The sequence below is a fragment of the Gavia stellata genome, chromosome 3 (genome assembly GCF_030936135.1).
Source record: "Gavia stellata isolate bGavSte3 chromosome 3, bGavSte3.hap2, whole genome shotgun sequence".
NCBI classification, from domain to species: Eukaryota; Metazoa; Chordata; class Aves; order Gaviiformes; family Gaviidae; genus Gavia; species Gavia stellata.
In genome coordinates this window covers 52,797,808-52,815,168 of record NC_082596.1, presented here as the reverse complement: position 1 = coordinate 52,815,168, position 17,361 = coordinate 52,797,808, and the positions used below count along the sequence as shown (strand labels likewise).

General features: G+C 38.1%; 1 protein-coding gene across 1 annotated transcript in view; it reads right to left on the bottom strand.

Annotated features, from left to right (window-relative positions):
• ESCO1 (establishment of sister chromatid cohesion N-acetyltransferase 1) overlaps nt 1-16,959 on the bottom strand; it is a 33,526-nt gene extending 16,567 nt beyond the window's left edge. Inside the window, exons 1-7 of the mRNA XM_059815237.1 lie at nt 16,924-16,959; nt 14,146-14,249; nt 13,743-13,941; nt 11,786-13,157; nt 11,022-11,133; nt 9,602-9,665; nt 7,348-7,462 (exon numbers count right to left, since the gene is read on the bottom strand). Coding sequence (XP_059671220.1) covers nt 7,348-7,462; nt 9,602-9,665; nt 11,022-11,133; nt 11,786-13,157; nt 13,743-13,939 — 1,860 coding nt within the window. The 5' untranslated portion in view covers nt 13,940-13,941; nt 14,146-14,249; nt 16,924-16,959. The remainder of the gene's footprint in view (nt 1-7,347; nt 7,463-9,601; nt 9,666-11,021; nt 11,134-11,785; nt 13,158-13,742; nt 13,942-14,145; nt 14,250-16,923) is intronic.
• Nucleotides 16,960-17,361: the final 402 nt, after the last annotated feature.

The following is a 17,361-nucleotide window of genomic DNA, read 5'->3' as shown; positions in this document are numbered from 1 at the left end:
ATCCTCAAATTTGTCAGGCTCCTTAGCTCGTCCCTTCTTGCCTTGTAAATATATACGCTGCTTTGCAAGTCTCCAGGAACAGATTATTTCCCTGGAATAGTACAGCCATGCTGCATTTTACAGTTTGACTTTTTTGGATGTTGCTGGTATCAGTGGGTTTGGGTTTTTTGGGGGGATTTTTAGTTTGTTTTTTTGGTTTTTTTAAGGATTTCACTGATTATTACTGTTTTTACATGCTTTCAGTTGTACCGGTGGGCTACACACACAGGTTAATATTAAAAACTTGTTATGTGCATATCAGAAAAAACACATTGTAGTACCTAAGCAATCTTGTGAACTCTGTAGCCCTAGCAGATCCTGACTATACTTTTTAGCAAATATTTTACACTATCCTGAGGGCATTAAAGAAGATGGCTTTTTTGTGTAACTGAAATACTATTTCAAAGCAACACCACAGGACATAAATGCTTCAGACAACAACAACAAAAAAAAGCACCTTTGTAAATCCAATGCAGACTACTACAACAAAAAAACCCAAAACAAAACAGGACATGAAAAATAATGTCAGGAATTATGAAGAATGCATTTCTGTACTTTAACAAAACATCTACAGAATCTGACTATTTTTAACCTGATGTCATTTCATAAGCAAAAGTGGAAAGGGCATGCATCAAGAGGGAAAAAGTGCTTGCAAACAATACTACCGCATTAAAGGTTGCCAGTCCTTCCTAATGGGGAGGGAGGAACAAAAAAAAAAACCCCAAACAAAACAAGAACACCTTATCCACCATATAGGAGAAGAAATAAAAACTTAAAACCGGCATTTCGGGGGGATGGGGGGGATCGGGATCTTTTCAGAAAACATCAGACACTGGCTACTGAAGAATAAACTGTTCACTTGTCACAACTAGAAAAAGATGCAAGAGGTTTGACTCTCATAACTTAGAAAAATGTTTTTCAAAGTAATATTTAAGAAAAAATGGGGTTGCAGGCAGAAAAATGTGTTACCCTATTTAAAGCTCAGATTTCTAAACAGTAACAATAAAGAGCAAGGATACTTTCATTTCCTAAGCAAATTCTGCATATGTAGATGGCAATTAAGCATTCCTGACATCTTGGGCAATCCTCATTAATGTAGGCACAGGATATGAGAGATCCAGTGTTTCAAGGCTAACTGTAATTGAACATTACAACAATGCTGTCTTAATCTCCAGAAGGGTTTCTTAATTCTGTGTTAGACAGAAAGAAAAGTCTTACCAATATCTTCTTTGAGAAGGTGCATGTCTGCTGATCCTCCATATGTGGAATAAGGAGCCCTGCAAGCAAAAAAGGCATTTGGTGCCTCTGTAGGAGATGAAAAGGGGCCTTTTTTATTTTTTCTCGTTTTTTCCCCCTCTCTCTTCAGGCACAGATTAGGTCACCTCCTTCTTGATTACCTAGTGTTAGTTAGAGGAAGATTATTTTTTCCTCTAGTCTTTTCACAGAACAAAGAATAAAACCCAGCCATAGAAACAGGCAGGCTGGAAAGGAAATATAAGAAGAGCAGGAAGGAACAACACAAAGATTTTTGGGCTCTCCACAGAAAATGAAAAGGTCAAAGAACGCTATTTCAATGAAAGATGCATTCAAGACTGAAGCTGATGGGTAGATCCCCTTGCTGACCAGGAGGATCAGAAGACATGACCCAACTCGGAAATAAGTTTCACTTCAAATGAAGATTGTTGAATTTAACAAAAAACCCCAACCAACCAACGAAAAAAAAAAAAACATCACCAGTACCCATCTTTCTGAAAAGCTATTTTAGCCAAAGGATCTAAATCAACTTAAAACTTTCAGAACTGTGATGTATCTAATTTTCTTTAATATTTTTGAAAAATTAAAATGGAGGGTTATTATCCATCATGAAATGATGTCCCCACTGGTCATTAGCTAAAGCAATATGAAAAAACCACGAAGTTAAAAACCAAACCTGCCCAATATTTACAATGGACAATTAATCCATTCTCAACCCATATAGAAACATAAGTCAAATATATTACAGAGAGTGTTCTAAAGTGTACTGGTTTTGGCTGGGATAAGGTTAATTTCCTTCACAGCAGCTGCTATGGTGCTATGTTTTAGATTTGTGACCAAAACAGTGTTGATAACACAGGGATGTTTCAGCTATTGCTGTACCGTGCTTACACAGTGTCAAGGCCTTTCCTGTTTCTCACGCTGCTGTGCCAGAGAGTCGGCTGGGGGTGCACAAGAAATTGGGAGGGGACACAGCTGGGACAGGTAACCCCAACTGCTCAGAGGGATATCCCATACCGTATGATGTCATGCTGAGCAATAAACACTGAGGGAAAGAGGGAGGAAGGCGGGGATGGTTAGAGTTATGGCATGTGTCTTCCCAACTGTTACACGTGATGGAGCCCTGCTTTCCTGGAGATGGCTAAACACCTGCCTGCCAATGGGAAGCTGTGAATTAATTCCTTGTTTTGCTTTGCTTGCATGCACAGCTTTTGCTTTACCTATTAAACTGTCTTTATCTCAACCCATGATTTTTCTCCCCCATCCTACCAGCGAGTGAGTAGCTGCACAGTGCTTAGCTGCCTGCCAGGGTTAACCCACGACACAATGTTAGTAGCCTTCGTGCTTGAACTCCTGTATCAGGTGTCCAGCTAACCTTACAAAACATTCTCACCCTCAGGACAAAGGACACCAAACACAAGCCACCTGAATTTTCTAGAGAAAGCTGGGTTGCTGCAGTGAAATAGAAATGGGAAGGAGTGATAGTAAGAAAAGATGGCCACTACTGCCCCCCTAAGAGCAGAGCTGTCCCAAAGGGTAAGATCTGTGTGGGAAGAAAGGAAGAGCAACGGCTCTCAACTACCAAACTCCCTCCCCATTCACTTATGCAGTAAACCACTGCCATGTTTTTACTGGGATTACAGGAAAGAAAAGACGCAGTACTTAACTAATGTGAACAACAAAAGATTGCCCAAAAGCAATTCTCCAATTCTTCAGAGAAATTACCAACCAGACTACACCAGTTTAAGGAAGAAAACAGCAACTTGAAATGATAGCTATGCAACTTTCTTCAGCCTCATAAGGAATCACTTTTACACTTATTATTTCCACTGAGGATTGTGTTTTCAGCTTAAATCAAAATATTTCTTTCATATATTACCTATTTCAATCAAACAGGAAACTATGTTCAAGTTTAACCAAAATATACGTAAGGAAAAATTCAAGTATGATATCCAAATGTGTAAACTGAATTAGTGTGCACATCACTTCCACATATAGCACCAATTCAAACATCAGAATCAAAGCATCTTCCATCAAGCAATCCTAATCCATGCATTTGCTGATACTTATAAAGATCATCTACATTTAATCATGTTTGCTTGCATCCAGGCATTAACTCAGATCTCTAGAAAGGCAGAAAAGTCTCTGTAACTCTGTACCATCTTTTTATCACTTCAGTGATTTGTTTTCCCTGTTCATTCTTTTTACACATTCTTTCCTAAAATTCATGAGTATCATTTTCAAAAGACTAGCTTAATTTGCAAAGGAACACGTCTCCTCAGTGGCATAATATGGAAGAAGTATCCCTGTACCTCATAGGTCATTGTTTAGAACACTCCTTTGTAGCATTAATGCTTTTACAAATTCCTACTCTCATGGTCAAAATTTTGTCCTAGATCTGACAGGTAAGCAGAGTTTTTACAAGTAAGTAACTGACTTTCCTTGTCTTGGATGTAAAGCATATGTCATTTTATTAAAATTGAAAACATATGCTTTGCACATTTGTATTTCTTTCCATTTCAGAAGTTAAAGGAACAGACGATTTCATATTCAAGTTCTCTTATTTGCACATTAGATTCAAGTACTTGGAAAATAAAAACCAATTTTAGTACATTACTCTACAAAACTTCCAATATGGAGCTTCATGTAACCTGTCAACCTACCAACTGAATATTTAAATGAAGTGTTAAGAGGGTACAGTTCACAAATATTCAGAACAGACTACTACTCTCAAGCACCACATCATGATTTGGAACATCACATATTTTTAGCTTCAGTTTTAATTTCTTTCCTCCAGAAAAACAGATCATACTTTCTGAGGTCTGAACTTAAATCTTTGCGCATTACTTCGAACACCATTGTCTCCTGTCACTGTTTGTTTAATGAAGTTTGTTGCAGCATTAGATTCCTTGCTGTTTTCAGCTGAAGTTCTACACTCTGAAGAGACTTGCTTTTTAAGATGTGTGACAGCAAGCAAATCTGAAGAAAACAGAAACAACTCATCTTTTGTCTTAGTTGTACCTCTAAAAATGAAGATAATTTCATGTTTGAAAGCTGCTCAGATAACTAGATGACATGTACCAAGAAAGAGAATGGTGCAAGTAGAGCTACTAAATATTTCTTCTAGAAACGTAAGTTGTATTATTTTTCTCCTGTTCCAGTCAAATAGCCTTAAAGCTTGTTAAAGATTATATTACTTAAGAAAAATAGAAAATTAATCTATTCATTATAGCAATCACAAGGGAGAAGAAGGAAGGCAAGATATATGTTTAAGGATTAAATATAAAAAAATAATGTGTATTGTGGAAAACAAAGACTAGTTTTACCGTAACACCTCTCTAAATATAGCTCAGGAAACGAAAAGGTTAGAATACACAGACAGTATTGTAACATCCTAGACTCTGAGCCTCAGATACTGTAAAGACGATTAAAAGGACAGATGTCAAACTTAAATACAAAAGACTAGCAAAATTCAACAGCAAAAAAACAGCAAAACAAAGATAATGTATCATGTGGTGAGTCAAACTAAGCCCCACTAGTTTTTCCCCTTCGGTTACAAAAAGAAAAAAAAGGGTTTAAGTCCATTAAGATGGACTGGCTTGACTGATCTGATCCAAAAGAAGCAGATCTCTCAGTAGACAGCCCAAAATTACACCTTTCAGGCATTTTTTTTTTTTTTTTTTTAAAAAGTGTAACAACGAGCAAGTTAAATGTTACTTGCTAAGAATAAATGCATGACTTCCCAGCTTTGCTCAAGGTAAAGAAGAATAATGAAACTGCTTCTCTTAATATAACACACCAGAAACTTGAAATAAAAATCATTTATAGCTATTAACTATAAAGTTTTTTTACAGACACTATAAATGCTAATTTAAGTGATTTGGCTGTGTGTAGTAAGACTGCTCTCTGTATAGAAGAAATTTCAACCCGAACAGCTTTCAAAATAATGAATCTTTTCTCTGTTCTTAGACGATCACTACAGAAGTACACAAACACCTTTGAAAATATTAAAAAAAAAAAGTCCAGCCATTCAGAATCAACATTTAAGAAATACACCATGGTTTTGCAAATGCTGTTAATTACAAAATATGCCTTATTTTATTACATGCATTTAATCCCCACTCTTTTGACTATTTTACGAGCAAAGTCTGGTGCTTTAGAAGTCAATTTAGCAATTTTTCCCCTCCCGATGCTAGCACAAACTATTCTAGACATAACTACGTCTCATCTCCACAGTAACTAATATTAAGGATAGTATTTTACAAAATGGCTTAACAAGTATTTGGGTTTCTCTATATGTTTTGATAATGCTAAAAGCAGTTTCCCTCCCCCTTCAAAAGAATAGCAGAGCAATACCTTACCTAACATGTTTTCTTGGTAACGAGAACTACAGGCATTGCCAAAATGCCCATTCAACACAATAAAAAGCCTACTCTGAACTCAATGAAATCAAAGTGAATTAGATCTGTACGAAGTGCTGAAATAGATATTATGAAGCTGTTACTTTCACATTCCAAAATTAAATACAGCGCTCACTTGCATTTTCCAGAAATACACACAGAAAACAAGAAACTAGGTCTCCCTCATTTTCACTAGTGTTCTTCATTGATGACCCATTCTTTGTATTCTGAAGTTTGCCAGGTAAATAACGTAAAATTTGTACTGTTTAATACCTAGGGAAAAAATATTACTCTCCTAATTTGGGCTGAAAACAAGAATACTACCAGCAGAGTCAATAAGCTGCAAAAAATCTCTTTGTATGAATACTGTAGAGAAGAGCTACACAACCTCTTTTCAGTAGCAAACCACAAGGTTATGTATTTCTTCTTGTCAAAGATCTTAGCAACTCTTCAGTCAAGTTCTATTACTGTATGAGCAAAAATTAAGTTAGCTTTACTGAAATGAAAAGGAATATTCTTATAGTCCTTTTAATATAGTTAAGATATTTAATCATGCATTTTAACTCTGTTGATAAAATGAGTTTCAAAGACGCAACAGCTGAAATACTTCATAAATGTTAGATATGGTTCATTTATCATCCTGTGACTAGGCATTCAAGTGCCTAGATTTGTATTACTTTAGGCAAATCAAGGACATGTTTATCAATTTAATTCTCAGAAGCTTTGATTTTAAAATATTTCAGTATAGATATGCAAGAGTGTTCAGAATTCACCTGGTTTTACTTTAGTTAATATTTTCATGTCTATAATCCATGTATTACATGAAAAAATTGCAATTTGGCAAGACCACCAGTTATATGTGAGAGCGGTAATTTCATAAGAAGCTTACTACAGAGTCCTCCTTCCTAATGGCCTGGATTCCTCTCCCTCTGTAGCCTCCCAGCTCCAGCCTTTTCATTTCTCAAGGATTATCTGATGTGTGGATTATTAAAGACACAAAATAAAACACAACCAAAACCTCCAATTGTTTCACTATTGAGTTGTGTGATTCTACTAGATAGAAAAATGACTGTGCATCACTCTCTTCCTTCTCATTTTGCATTTTCTTGTTTTAGAAGAGATACCTGCATTTGGTAACTAATAGGGTAAGAAGAAATAAGCAAACTAGTATTGCTGCTTAAATATTATGTTGAAAATGAGTGCATCCACAGGAAAATCTTTAAGTTTGTCTCAGAACAATGGACATTTGAATGATGCAGGAATAAATCTGTTGATATTAATCTTACACACAATCTGCCAGATGCACCTCCCCCTATAATTCTGAAATTTTAAGAAACTGAGATTTTGCACATAAGTAAAGGCAAGTTCATTCTCCCTAAAACAACTGTGTTTTTACTGAACAGCCATTCTATTAAAAAAATACAGAAATTTGTTTTAACAAGAATCAGCTTTAAACGTGAAGTCTGTCTGCCACAATTTTTTCTGTTGATACTGAATGGCAATCTAGTACAGGTTCTTTCACAAATCATTTACAATGGCAATAGTAGTATGTGTAAATAATGATTTTTAGACAAGTTCGTAAAAACACAGCACTGCAAATTCAAAAGTAATTTCTTTGAGAAGCTATAAGCTTTACTAAAAGGGTATTACTTACTATGATCAGCTGCTTATCACCATCTTTTCCTGCTTCTTTTAGCTTCTGAATATGTTCCTCAGATGGTAAGAAGTTACTGCATTTTGATGCTAATGAAGGATTTGACAATGGCACCCTTGAAATACAAATATATTTCATGTTAAAAAAGGGACTGCTTATACGTGTCATCCTAGATACTCAAAGGCGTTGTGATGAGTATAACTAAACTCTAAAGAGATGCAAATCCAAGTTAATTACCCAAAACACAGTCCTATATATTTTGATTTGTAATTCAAATGGAAAAATAAGGAAATAAAAGGATTAACAAAAAAATACACTTTGTGACTAGCCTAATTACAAGAAATTTTTTTAATGAAAAAATATTATATTTATAATCAAGTGGGGTAAGTTAGTCACAACCATTAACACAAGCATTTAACTGAGGCATTTTCAGAGCATGACTGATGATGTCTAATGCTCTATATTTCCTACGTAAGGCTTAGGTTTCTAGTTTTAGGTATCATACATCAGGCTGCTAAAGTAGACCATGTAAATATTCCCACAAATATAAGTGGGCAATATAAAACAGACGTCATAAATCTCTCAAATTCAATTCAAACTTATTCTCTTCTCATGGCTGGTAGTGAAGGGAGGGAGAAGAGGACCTAAGGAATAAATGGATGGATATCACTGGAATCTCTCTCACTCAGTTTAAGCTTCCCCTTGTCACAACTGAAAGAAACACTGGAAAGTACTGTAATACATCAACAACAAAATTATTCTATGAACTTGCTACTATATTCAGGGGAAAAGTAACATTAATTCCAGATTTGGATAAAACTTGTGGAGATGACCAAAACACACACAAAAATACTTGTACTTCAACTAGGTATTTACATATTTTCTGTTTCTGAGCAAACTAGGGCCAAACACTTAATTGTAGCATCTGCTGTAGTATATGTAGCAGGTTAATTCAGTGAGCTTTTTCAAAAATAAAAACTCTTGCCAGACAGGTTTAAAACAGCATTTTTTGTGCTAAAACAGAGCTATTTTTTCTGTTTTTGTCACATGCCCCAAAATTTGCATTAAGTAGTTACTTCAAGGTTTGCCTTTTCCCGCTGCAACCTTTTCTTACAAAGCCATAATGAGAGCTACACTGTAGATACGCACATTACTCTATGTTATGGCAGGGGTATCACAGAAAGAATGATGGCTTAAATCTTGGATAGCATATGGAAAGCAAGGTAAGAAAGCTCTCACAAGAAAAAATATATATCCAAATAACAGTAAAGCAATATGGGCTTGTTCAGCTAATAAAGTTAATAAATTCGAGTAGATACCATAAAGCTGTTTGGCAGTTGAGAATAAAAATATGAAAAAACTAAGTAATTGTAATATTTATTGAAAAATCTAAAAATATTCATTTAGCTAGTTTACATCTACCTTAGCACTCATCTTCTGTGAAATTCCATAGTAGTAGAGTTTTTCAACATGTACAAAAGGGCTGGTTAATCGGAATTGTTAATCTGGCCTCAGATAGATGTACTGAAAATGTACTGCATCATTTCTTCTTGTCTCCATTATGAATATAGAAAACAGTATCAATATACTAACCACTGTGCCAACTATGGTGCTGTTCAAGGTTATCAGGTACGAAGAAATGATTGTCTTTAGCTTGTAATTGGCTAAAACCAGAGACTATGTCAGAATTGTTCAAAAACTACAACAATCAACATGATCAAGGATAAAAAATAAATTTGCACTGTTAGTAGTAAGAACAAGAATAATTTTTTATATGGCAGCTGACACCTTCGTTTCACAGTAATCACAAAACTATCCCAAACTAAACCCCCTCTTCCCCACCCAGAAAGATTTCATATATACAAGACTCACATAATTTAAGGATTAGAAAACTCGTCCAGAATCAGTAAAATAAGTCAGTAAGTGAAAATCATGTGGTAAACCCTTCCCATAACTCTCCAGTTATCATCCGATTTGAGGAAGAGACCATTAGAAATCTTTTCGTAACTCTGTTAAATTCTACTTTTTTAAAATAAATGTGCAGTTACAAATATCTTGCTTAATAATTTTCTTAACAAAATAAAAACATCCCTTAATACCTGGGTAAAATTAAAGTCTATTTTTACAAAGGACAAGTCACTTATTTGAAACTGAAAGTTGAGGCTGGGAGACAACAGAACAGTTAGTCTTATAAAAAACCTCTCACAACTCTATGGAAGGTTACTGTAATTTCATCATATAAAAAATACTATACCTGTTATCAGTTTCAGAAGTTTGATTTGCAAATGAAGTTTGCGTCAACTGCTTGGGAGCGAAACCTACAATTAATCAAAGATTATAACTTCATTATGAAGTTTTTAGTTGCAAAGAAAATTTGAGCTACAAAAATAGTGATTTGCAAAAACATATTCAAGACAGTGCTGCAATTTGTTCATGGCCAGTAAAAAAGATACAACCTTGAGGCAGTATTCAGATGTTTCTCCATACATACTTTAAAAACCCCACGATTTTCTTCAACATTTCCACAGCAGTTCTGCGGAGCAGTTTACCAGCAGCTAAACAAGGCCAGTAGTAAAACTACATAGGAGTTTAAATCTGTTTATACTGACACCCATATAAATAGCTCTACGTATAGTATTAGAATCATAAATGTATAATATGCCCCCATCTGAGGTGTGTTCTATAACACTTAAGGAAAAGAAAAAATCAAGAATAACAAAGGAAAGAAAAACCATTTTTTACATTCTCTAACAGTACAAATAGAGTATTTTGCCCTTCAAAAATACCCTACAATGGCAGGAAAAAAACCCCTATTTAGTAAAGCTGAATAGTTAGACAGTGCACTCAAAATCAGGTTCAGGAAAAAAAACCACCAAAACAACAAAAAAACAAAACTCAAACGAAACCAAAAATGCCAACAATGCAGAAACCGAAAAGCAAAAGGATGAAATATCTAGAGGGAAATTAATGAAGAGATGTGTTAGTGATCCATCGGTAATATTTCTTAGTCAAACGTACTGAATCAAAATATTCACATCACACTCATCACGAGGTTTGACAAACTGCATTCACAGGCTGACAAATGAAGACTGGGTAATAAAAACAGGAGAGTGATTACTCAATTAATAATTTGGTCAAGATCAAGTAGAACAATATAGGAGAAAGAAATGCAGATACTTATTCAAAGGAAGCAGTAACCAACAGAGAATCCTTAACAGAAACCGATCCAAGAGAAGAATCCCACTGAAACATGGAAGTTTTACTACTTTATTACATGGAAAAGGAAAGGATTTGATTGGGGGTTTTCCTGTTTGGATTTTTTTTTTTTTTTTTTTAAAGTTGTCACTTCACTTTTACTCAAATGGAGCATATTTAAGCATTAAAATATTCATGCATAAAGCACAAAGATGCACTAAAAGCAAAGCTGGGTAGAAAACCAGACACCTCTCTTTCCCACTACACAGCCCAGAGATAAAAGGACATTCGCTGCTACTTAAGTGGCCATGGGTGTGACACACAAAGAAATATGAAAACCCTGGTAAACAGTTCCAATCCCAGAAGTTTAGTTCTGCCCCAACTGTACCTTATTCTGTGAAACACTCCTCTGAAAGGAAGACTTATGCTTTCCGTATAACTGGTCAGAAGAAGAGGAAAAAATGGTAGTAAACAGTTACCTTGAGGTTCACTTTCTCCATGTTCTTTTTTTAATTGTTTTGGTGGTTTAGGAGTTGTAACATCCTTTACTGGAGAACTTTCTGGACTTGGTTCCAAATGTAATCGAAAGTTCTAAACGTAACAGAAAACATTAAACAAAAACCCTGAACTATTTAATGCCTCTAACCTATTAACAAAATCACTGAGTTAACTAATTATTAACATCTTGAATACAGCACCAGTTTTCTGATCCCTACATTATTTTAAGCAAACAAAATGCAACCGATTAGGTAGTCCATATTGAAGTTTGTGGTATTAATTTTGCAAAAAATCTTTTTCATTTTATATATAAGCTTGTAAAATACTTCCTATAGAACACCTTTGCCCTTAAAATCTTAAATTTTAATAGAAGTTCATTCAGGTAAAGAACACTTTTTCCCTCTCATTTCTTTTAATACCCCTTTTCAGAACAGAACAGCTACACAAGCTTAAGTCATCAAAAAGCATCCATGTGAATCTGTACAACCTCCGGCTCCAGCAGGAAATTTTATTGATCAACATTTAGTTAAGGACAGAACTTAGGATGGTGGAACAGATTAGTTTTCCAGCTTACTATCATCCTGTCTATGACAATGCACCAGTAAAGGATCTTTAATACATTTGAAAATTTTAAGTTACTGTAAAGTAAAGTTATTGTTAAAACAAACTTTCTGAGCATGGCATTCTTAGAACAGAACAGCTTTAGAACACCCTCCCACTGCACACCATAATTAAAATGACTTACCTCATCTGGTCTTGGCTCGCATAAATGTTTTGTCAAATTACGCAACAAACCATTTTCTGCAGCTCTCTTTGTGGGCTGTTTTATTTCTAGTGTCACTTCTTTAGCTCCAGCTCTTTCAGATGAAGGATCTGATTTCTCCTGCACACAAGTTGCACTTTCATTCTCAGAGAGTCTTGTTATTGACAGCTTGCCTTGTGCCTTCGAAAGCTCTGCTTCTGTAGCTATTTGACTTGCCTCTGAAACTTCAGGGTAATCTTTTAACAAGGAAAGCTTGGGGGCATTTGCAGAATTTAAGTGACTTTGCTTTATGTTACTAGCTTTCAGTAATTTAATTTTGGTCCATTTAGAGTTTTTGTTTGAGGAGTTATTTCTACCATTCAGAGTGCATTTGACAGGCATTCCTTTTTTGCTAGGGAAAAAGCGTTTGCATTGAGTACTTTGACTACGTTCATTCTGAGTGAGCATTTCACTTTGCTGAAGCTGTACGTCAGCATGCTTTTCTTCTGTTTTGCTATACTCGGCATTAGGGGAATCCTTTTTCACCTCTACTGTATCTGACTCAATCTCACCTGCAATTTCTTCACAAAGTTCAAGGATGCTTACCCTTTTGGATTTCGCATCATTCTCTGGTTGATCAGCCACCTTTGCTTCACTTACAGATGGCTGTGAAATCTTGTTTGGTTTTGTACTGTTTTTTACATTCTGATGCATTTGTTGCTTTTCCTTAGTTACTGTCTTATAATTTGGCTTAAGAGAATCTGTTTCCACTTTCTTTGTGTTACTAGGAATAGGAGATACAGGACCCGTTTGGTCTGTCTTATCTTCCTCAAGACTCTCATCAGGACGTAATGATGACCCTTGAAGGTTATGTTGAAAGTTGTTAGAACTATCATTTTTATTGTCTGCTTTACATTGTTTCTCTTTCAGAGAGCTGGTCACTCCTACATGTATTTCTTTACCCTCCTTTGTATCGTTTGGCTTTATTTTTGCGTTTTTCTGTTCCGTTTTTTCTCCAACAGATTTAAGTACTTTTGCTGCAACACTGTGAGCATGTCTTTTGGCCTGGCTACTTTGTTTAACTTCCAATGATTTTTCTTCTTTAACTTCTCTGTTGCGCAGGGATCTTGCTGGTACATGTACATGTGTTAACTGCTGCAGTCTCTGTGATCTCCTCATCACTGGCTCATTTGGCACAATTATGCATTTTGACTTCGGAATTTCTTGCACAGACTTCTTCTGGCATACCTCCTTATTTTTCGTAGATTTAGGCTGCTGTTGGACCCTTCTGTCAGGTATTGTTTCGTTATTCGAGTTGAATCCCGATGATCTTGTAGTCATGCGCATTCCTAGTTCAGGTTCATTGGTGTTGTCACTGAAAGAGTCAAATAATTATTTTTTCAGCGTCCAGAAAGTAGAATTTGTTGTAAGACTCTTCTCATTCTTACTAGCCTCTGCCTCTAACATTTTTTTTCTTTTCTTTCTTAAAACACTAGATCTTACACCCTCAATACTTTTAAAAGAATTTTCTCTAGAATAATTCTAAAAAGACTTCACTTCCACCTGGTTACTCTTAAGCATAGTACTTACTGTTTTTTACACATGGCAAGACTGAACTATGAACCCCAGATGAATGCTTTTTAACATCTCTAACAGTTTTTGATTGTTGACACTAGTGGCTTTACAAATGAAGTATTAGCTTATGTAGTATTAGATTTATTTTCACTTCAGACTCTTTTTTGGATGAGGTCCTTCTGGATTTCAAGACACTAACACGATTCCAGAGAAAGATTATGTGGCAGATATCATACTTAAGGATTTAAGGCTGATCTTCCCACTAGTACTATATTTAACTATTTAGCTGTACCTTTAACTCAAATTCATTCTGCTTAGATAGTTTCTGTACTGATTTAGTCTAGGAAGATAACCTGGAACAATTACTTATTTTTTTGTCACTGACCTGTTTGATTTGACAGAGGTTTTGAGTACAGTTTTCTCCTGCACTACACACTGATTAGGCTTTGATTTATTTGAGACATGTTTTGTATCTGACACCTCTTTTTCCTTCTTCGCCGATGAAGGTTTGCTGTTCTTGTCCAGCTTGGGACGTTTAGCAGAAGGCTCTACTAACATAGACTTTCTTTTCTGAGCTGCCATTTCTGTAAAACAAAATAATTGATTCAGCTTGTAGAGTCTCTGTCAACTGTTGTTACAGTGTCAGTTAATATAACCAAAGATTTGCCTGTTTTACAAAATAAGGTAACTGATACTTGCTTTTCCTTTAAGAGGTGGACCATGCTAACAGTGATCAGAAAGCAAATCATCACAGCAATCTCAAATCAAATTGCATTTATTTTACTTACAGGTTTTTACAAGAGGCAATCGATGTTTAGGCCAAAGTAACTTATTAAGGTGTGCCAAGAGCATTCCTTACGTATACGCTTACAAACAGGACGTTTTCTGCCGCCTATGAAAAATATAAAATGTTCATGTGGTAAGCATTTTATTAACTTCCTTGTCAGACTCCGAATTTGGCATTCCCACCCTCTTCTATCCCTTCAAACAACGCTTAGCTTTAAAGTTTCTTCGACAATCAACAAAAAAAAAAAAAAACCCACAACCTACAAATTTTATTTCCGTATCCAACAGTCTTTGGCATTTTGCTGTCTTAAGCATTACCCTTTTACCTTTCAAAAGGTGGCAGATACAGTACCATTTGAAAGAAAGCTTCCAGCCTTTTGCATTTTTCAAGAAAATAGTATGCTGTGCTCTTTCATAGCCTGCAAAGAAGTGGGCCTGCTGTCAATCCTGTGCCTCATAGCAACAGTGAATAAATCCATTAGACTACTAAGTTTTGTGGCTGCTATTACAGAACTTCATAGAATACAGTAACTGCCTATAACTGTTCCTTCTAATATGACTTAAGCTACAAATCAGAGACAGAAAGCCTAGAAAGTAGCATTATTTGAGACATTTGCCTTAGGCAGTTAAAGATGATGTCTTCACAAGAACTGAAATGATGCAGAAAGTAATCTGCACAAGAGTCTGAAAACTAGCAGAGATCCTCAGTAAAAGGCCTTAACAGATTCAGTTGATCATACCTTTCACATCTATTTGTGGCTTCTGAAACTTTTAAGTTCTCTGATTCAAAGACACTGTTTTTGTATTATGGCATAAGTAATACTTGTTCAGCAAAGTTTCTCCAGTATCTTTTTAAAATCAAGTTTACTGGAAGACTCAGTGGTGAGAACTTCTGTATCACCTTTTTAGGTCAAGAATTACCTATTAATTTTTGCCACTGACAGACTGACAAATATTTCTGTAACAAAATTACATTACTTTTCAAACCTTAACTAATCTGCTGTTAAATTTTACAGATTTTAAGGTCAAACAGGAACTTTAAGTTACCAGTTGTATAACATAGATCAGATACTTTCATTTCATTACAACTACAGTAAGCCTTCCAGTATTGACAAATGCATGTCTTTCTCTAATTGGAAAGATACTTACATTAAGCTCCTTTTAATAATTACTCATTATCCAAAATGAAAAAGTAAAGAGCTGTACTTTTTCTTTTCTTTCAGACTTTAAATTGTCCTTAACCCCATTTTCATTCATCCACTCTTTTATGAAGACACTTCTAACCACGCAAGACTGATAATGCTCAAATTCCAAACACCAGTGCTGTCTTCTGACTTTCTCCTTTAAAGAAGCTGCATGACCCACGACTCTCATTTGAGACAGAATTAAAGAACATATTCAGGGAAGAATACCACTTTTCATAGTGCTATTTCCATGTCTCCCCCTGTGGAGCAGGTAACAGAATTTGTATGCCTTACTTCTAATGGCTCATGATCTCCATGACACTTAGCAAGCCTACGGGTTTCCACTAATCAAAGATTATCCGTTAGAGCCACAGTACAGCCACTCACACCGAAAATAACAGCTCTAGTTGCTGAATAAGTCTTGGGTCTTAGGTTCTCTCAGTTTAGAGCACATCATTGACTCTCAGAACTTGAGAACACCATGACGCATCCCCTGTACACCTAGACCTTCTTGGTTTTTTTCCCAGACATATACAGACATCACTGTCACTCTCAGCCACATGACATGGCATACTCAAAAAGAACTTTCAAGTACAAAACAGAAAATATAATCCTTCCCTCACAGGTACTGCTCCTCAGGACACTGACAAATACTCTCTCCTCCCACAAAGAGAACTACCTCTTTAACAGGAATTTCTTTCCTACTAATACTTTGCACAGCAGAGCAAGGGCTTTTCCAGACGTTCAAGAACTGGCAGTTTCTGCCCTGAAGAAGTCCCCTCAAACAAAAGCTAGATTATGGAAAAAAGGGAAGACACAGAAGTACAAGAACAAACTACACAACAATTAAAGGTTTTGGTGCAAGAAGTAGAAAAAAAACCCAGAAGCACGCAAGTCTCACACCCTCATGTCCTTAAAGCAGGGTCAAGCCCTTGGTCTCTGCTGAGACTGGGGGCCCACCTGCTTGACAGGGCGCCGGGGTCTCACACATGAGCCTCCCCCTCTGACTGCCACGACAGAACCTCGCAGCCCCCGCGCCTTAATTCCCGGCTGAGACCTCACGACGGAACTCAAGAGGAAGGAAGAAAAGGGAAGGCCTCCAAGCGTGGCCCAGTGTCATCCGCCTCAGCACCCCGCCGTGACAACCCTTCTGGAGCAGGGTCTGGCAGGGAGCCCCTAAACCGGGGCCAAGCGTTCCTCAGGCCGAGGCAAGCGCCACCGAGGGGCAAGGCGGGGGCTGCGGAGAAGGCGTAGACCGCAGGGCGCCCCCTCCAGCTGCCACTCGCGAGGAGTCGGCCAGAGGGTATCGCCCGCTCACTCCCACCGCCATCGCGGAGGCAACGGCGGCCACAGACAGGCCCAGGCCCGGGCCCGGGCCGCGGCCGGCGAGGCAGGCCCGAGGAGGAGACGCCGGCCTTTCGGCCCCGAGACGGGGGCAGGCGACACCTCTCCGCGCGAGGACGGGCTACCAGTCACGGAGCGGGGGGGGGGGGGGGAAAGGCTGACGGGAGCCGTCAGCACACGGGGCTTCAGGAGGGGCGGGGGGGAAGCAAACTTCCTCTCCCCTTCCCCCTGCGGCACGAGGCAGCTGCTTACCTCGCGCGGGTGTCAGAGACGTGCCGGCAGCTCGAGCCGCCCTCCTCGCCCGGCTCGCCAGCTGCGGGGGGTGGGGGGCGGTGAGGAGGGGAGGGGAGGGGCGAGGCGGGGGCAGCGCGCACGCGCGCGGGGCCGGGGCGGGTGAGTGAGCACAGGCGCGCGCAGGCTGCGGCGACGAGGTCAGCGCGGCTCGCGCCCCCTTCCTATTGCCCTGCAAAGCGGCGAGCCCGAACCTCAGACCTGCTCACATCCGGGCACCGGGGCAGCCCCGCCCCGCCCCGCCCGCCGCCGCTCGAGCCAGCCGCCAGCCCCCGCCGGTGACGGGACACTTCCGGCAGGCGTCGGGGGCGGGCGCGCGATGTTGTTTGCGCGTGCGCAGCGGGTGCCGCAGACGCAACGGCCTGTGCGGGGGGAAGACTGCAAGTGCGGCGGGTGGGG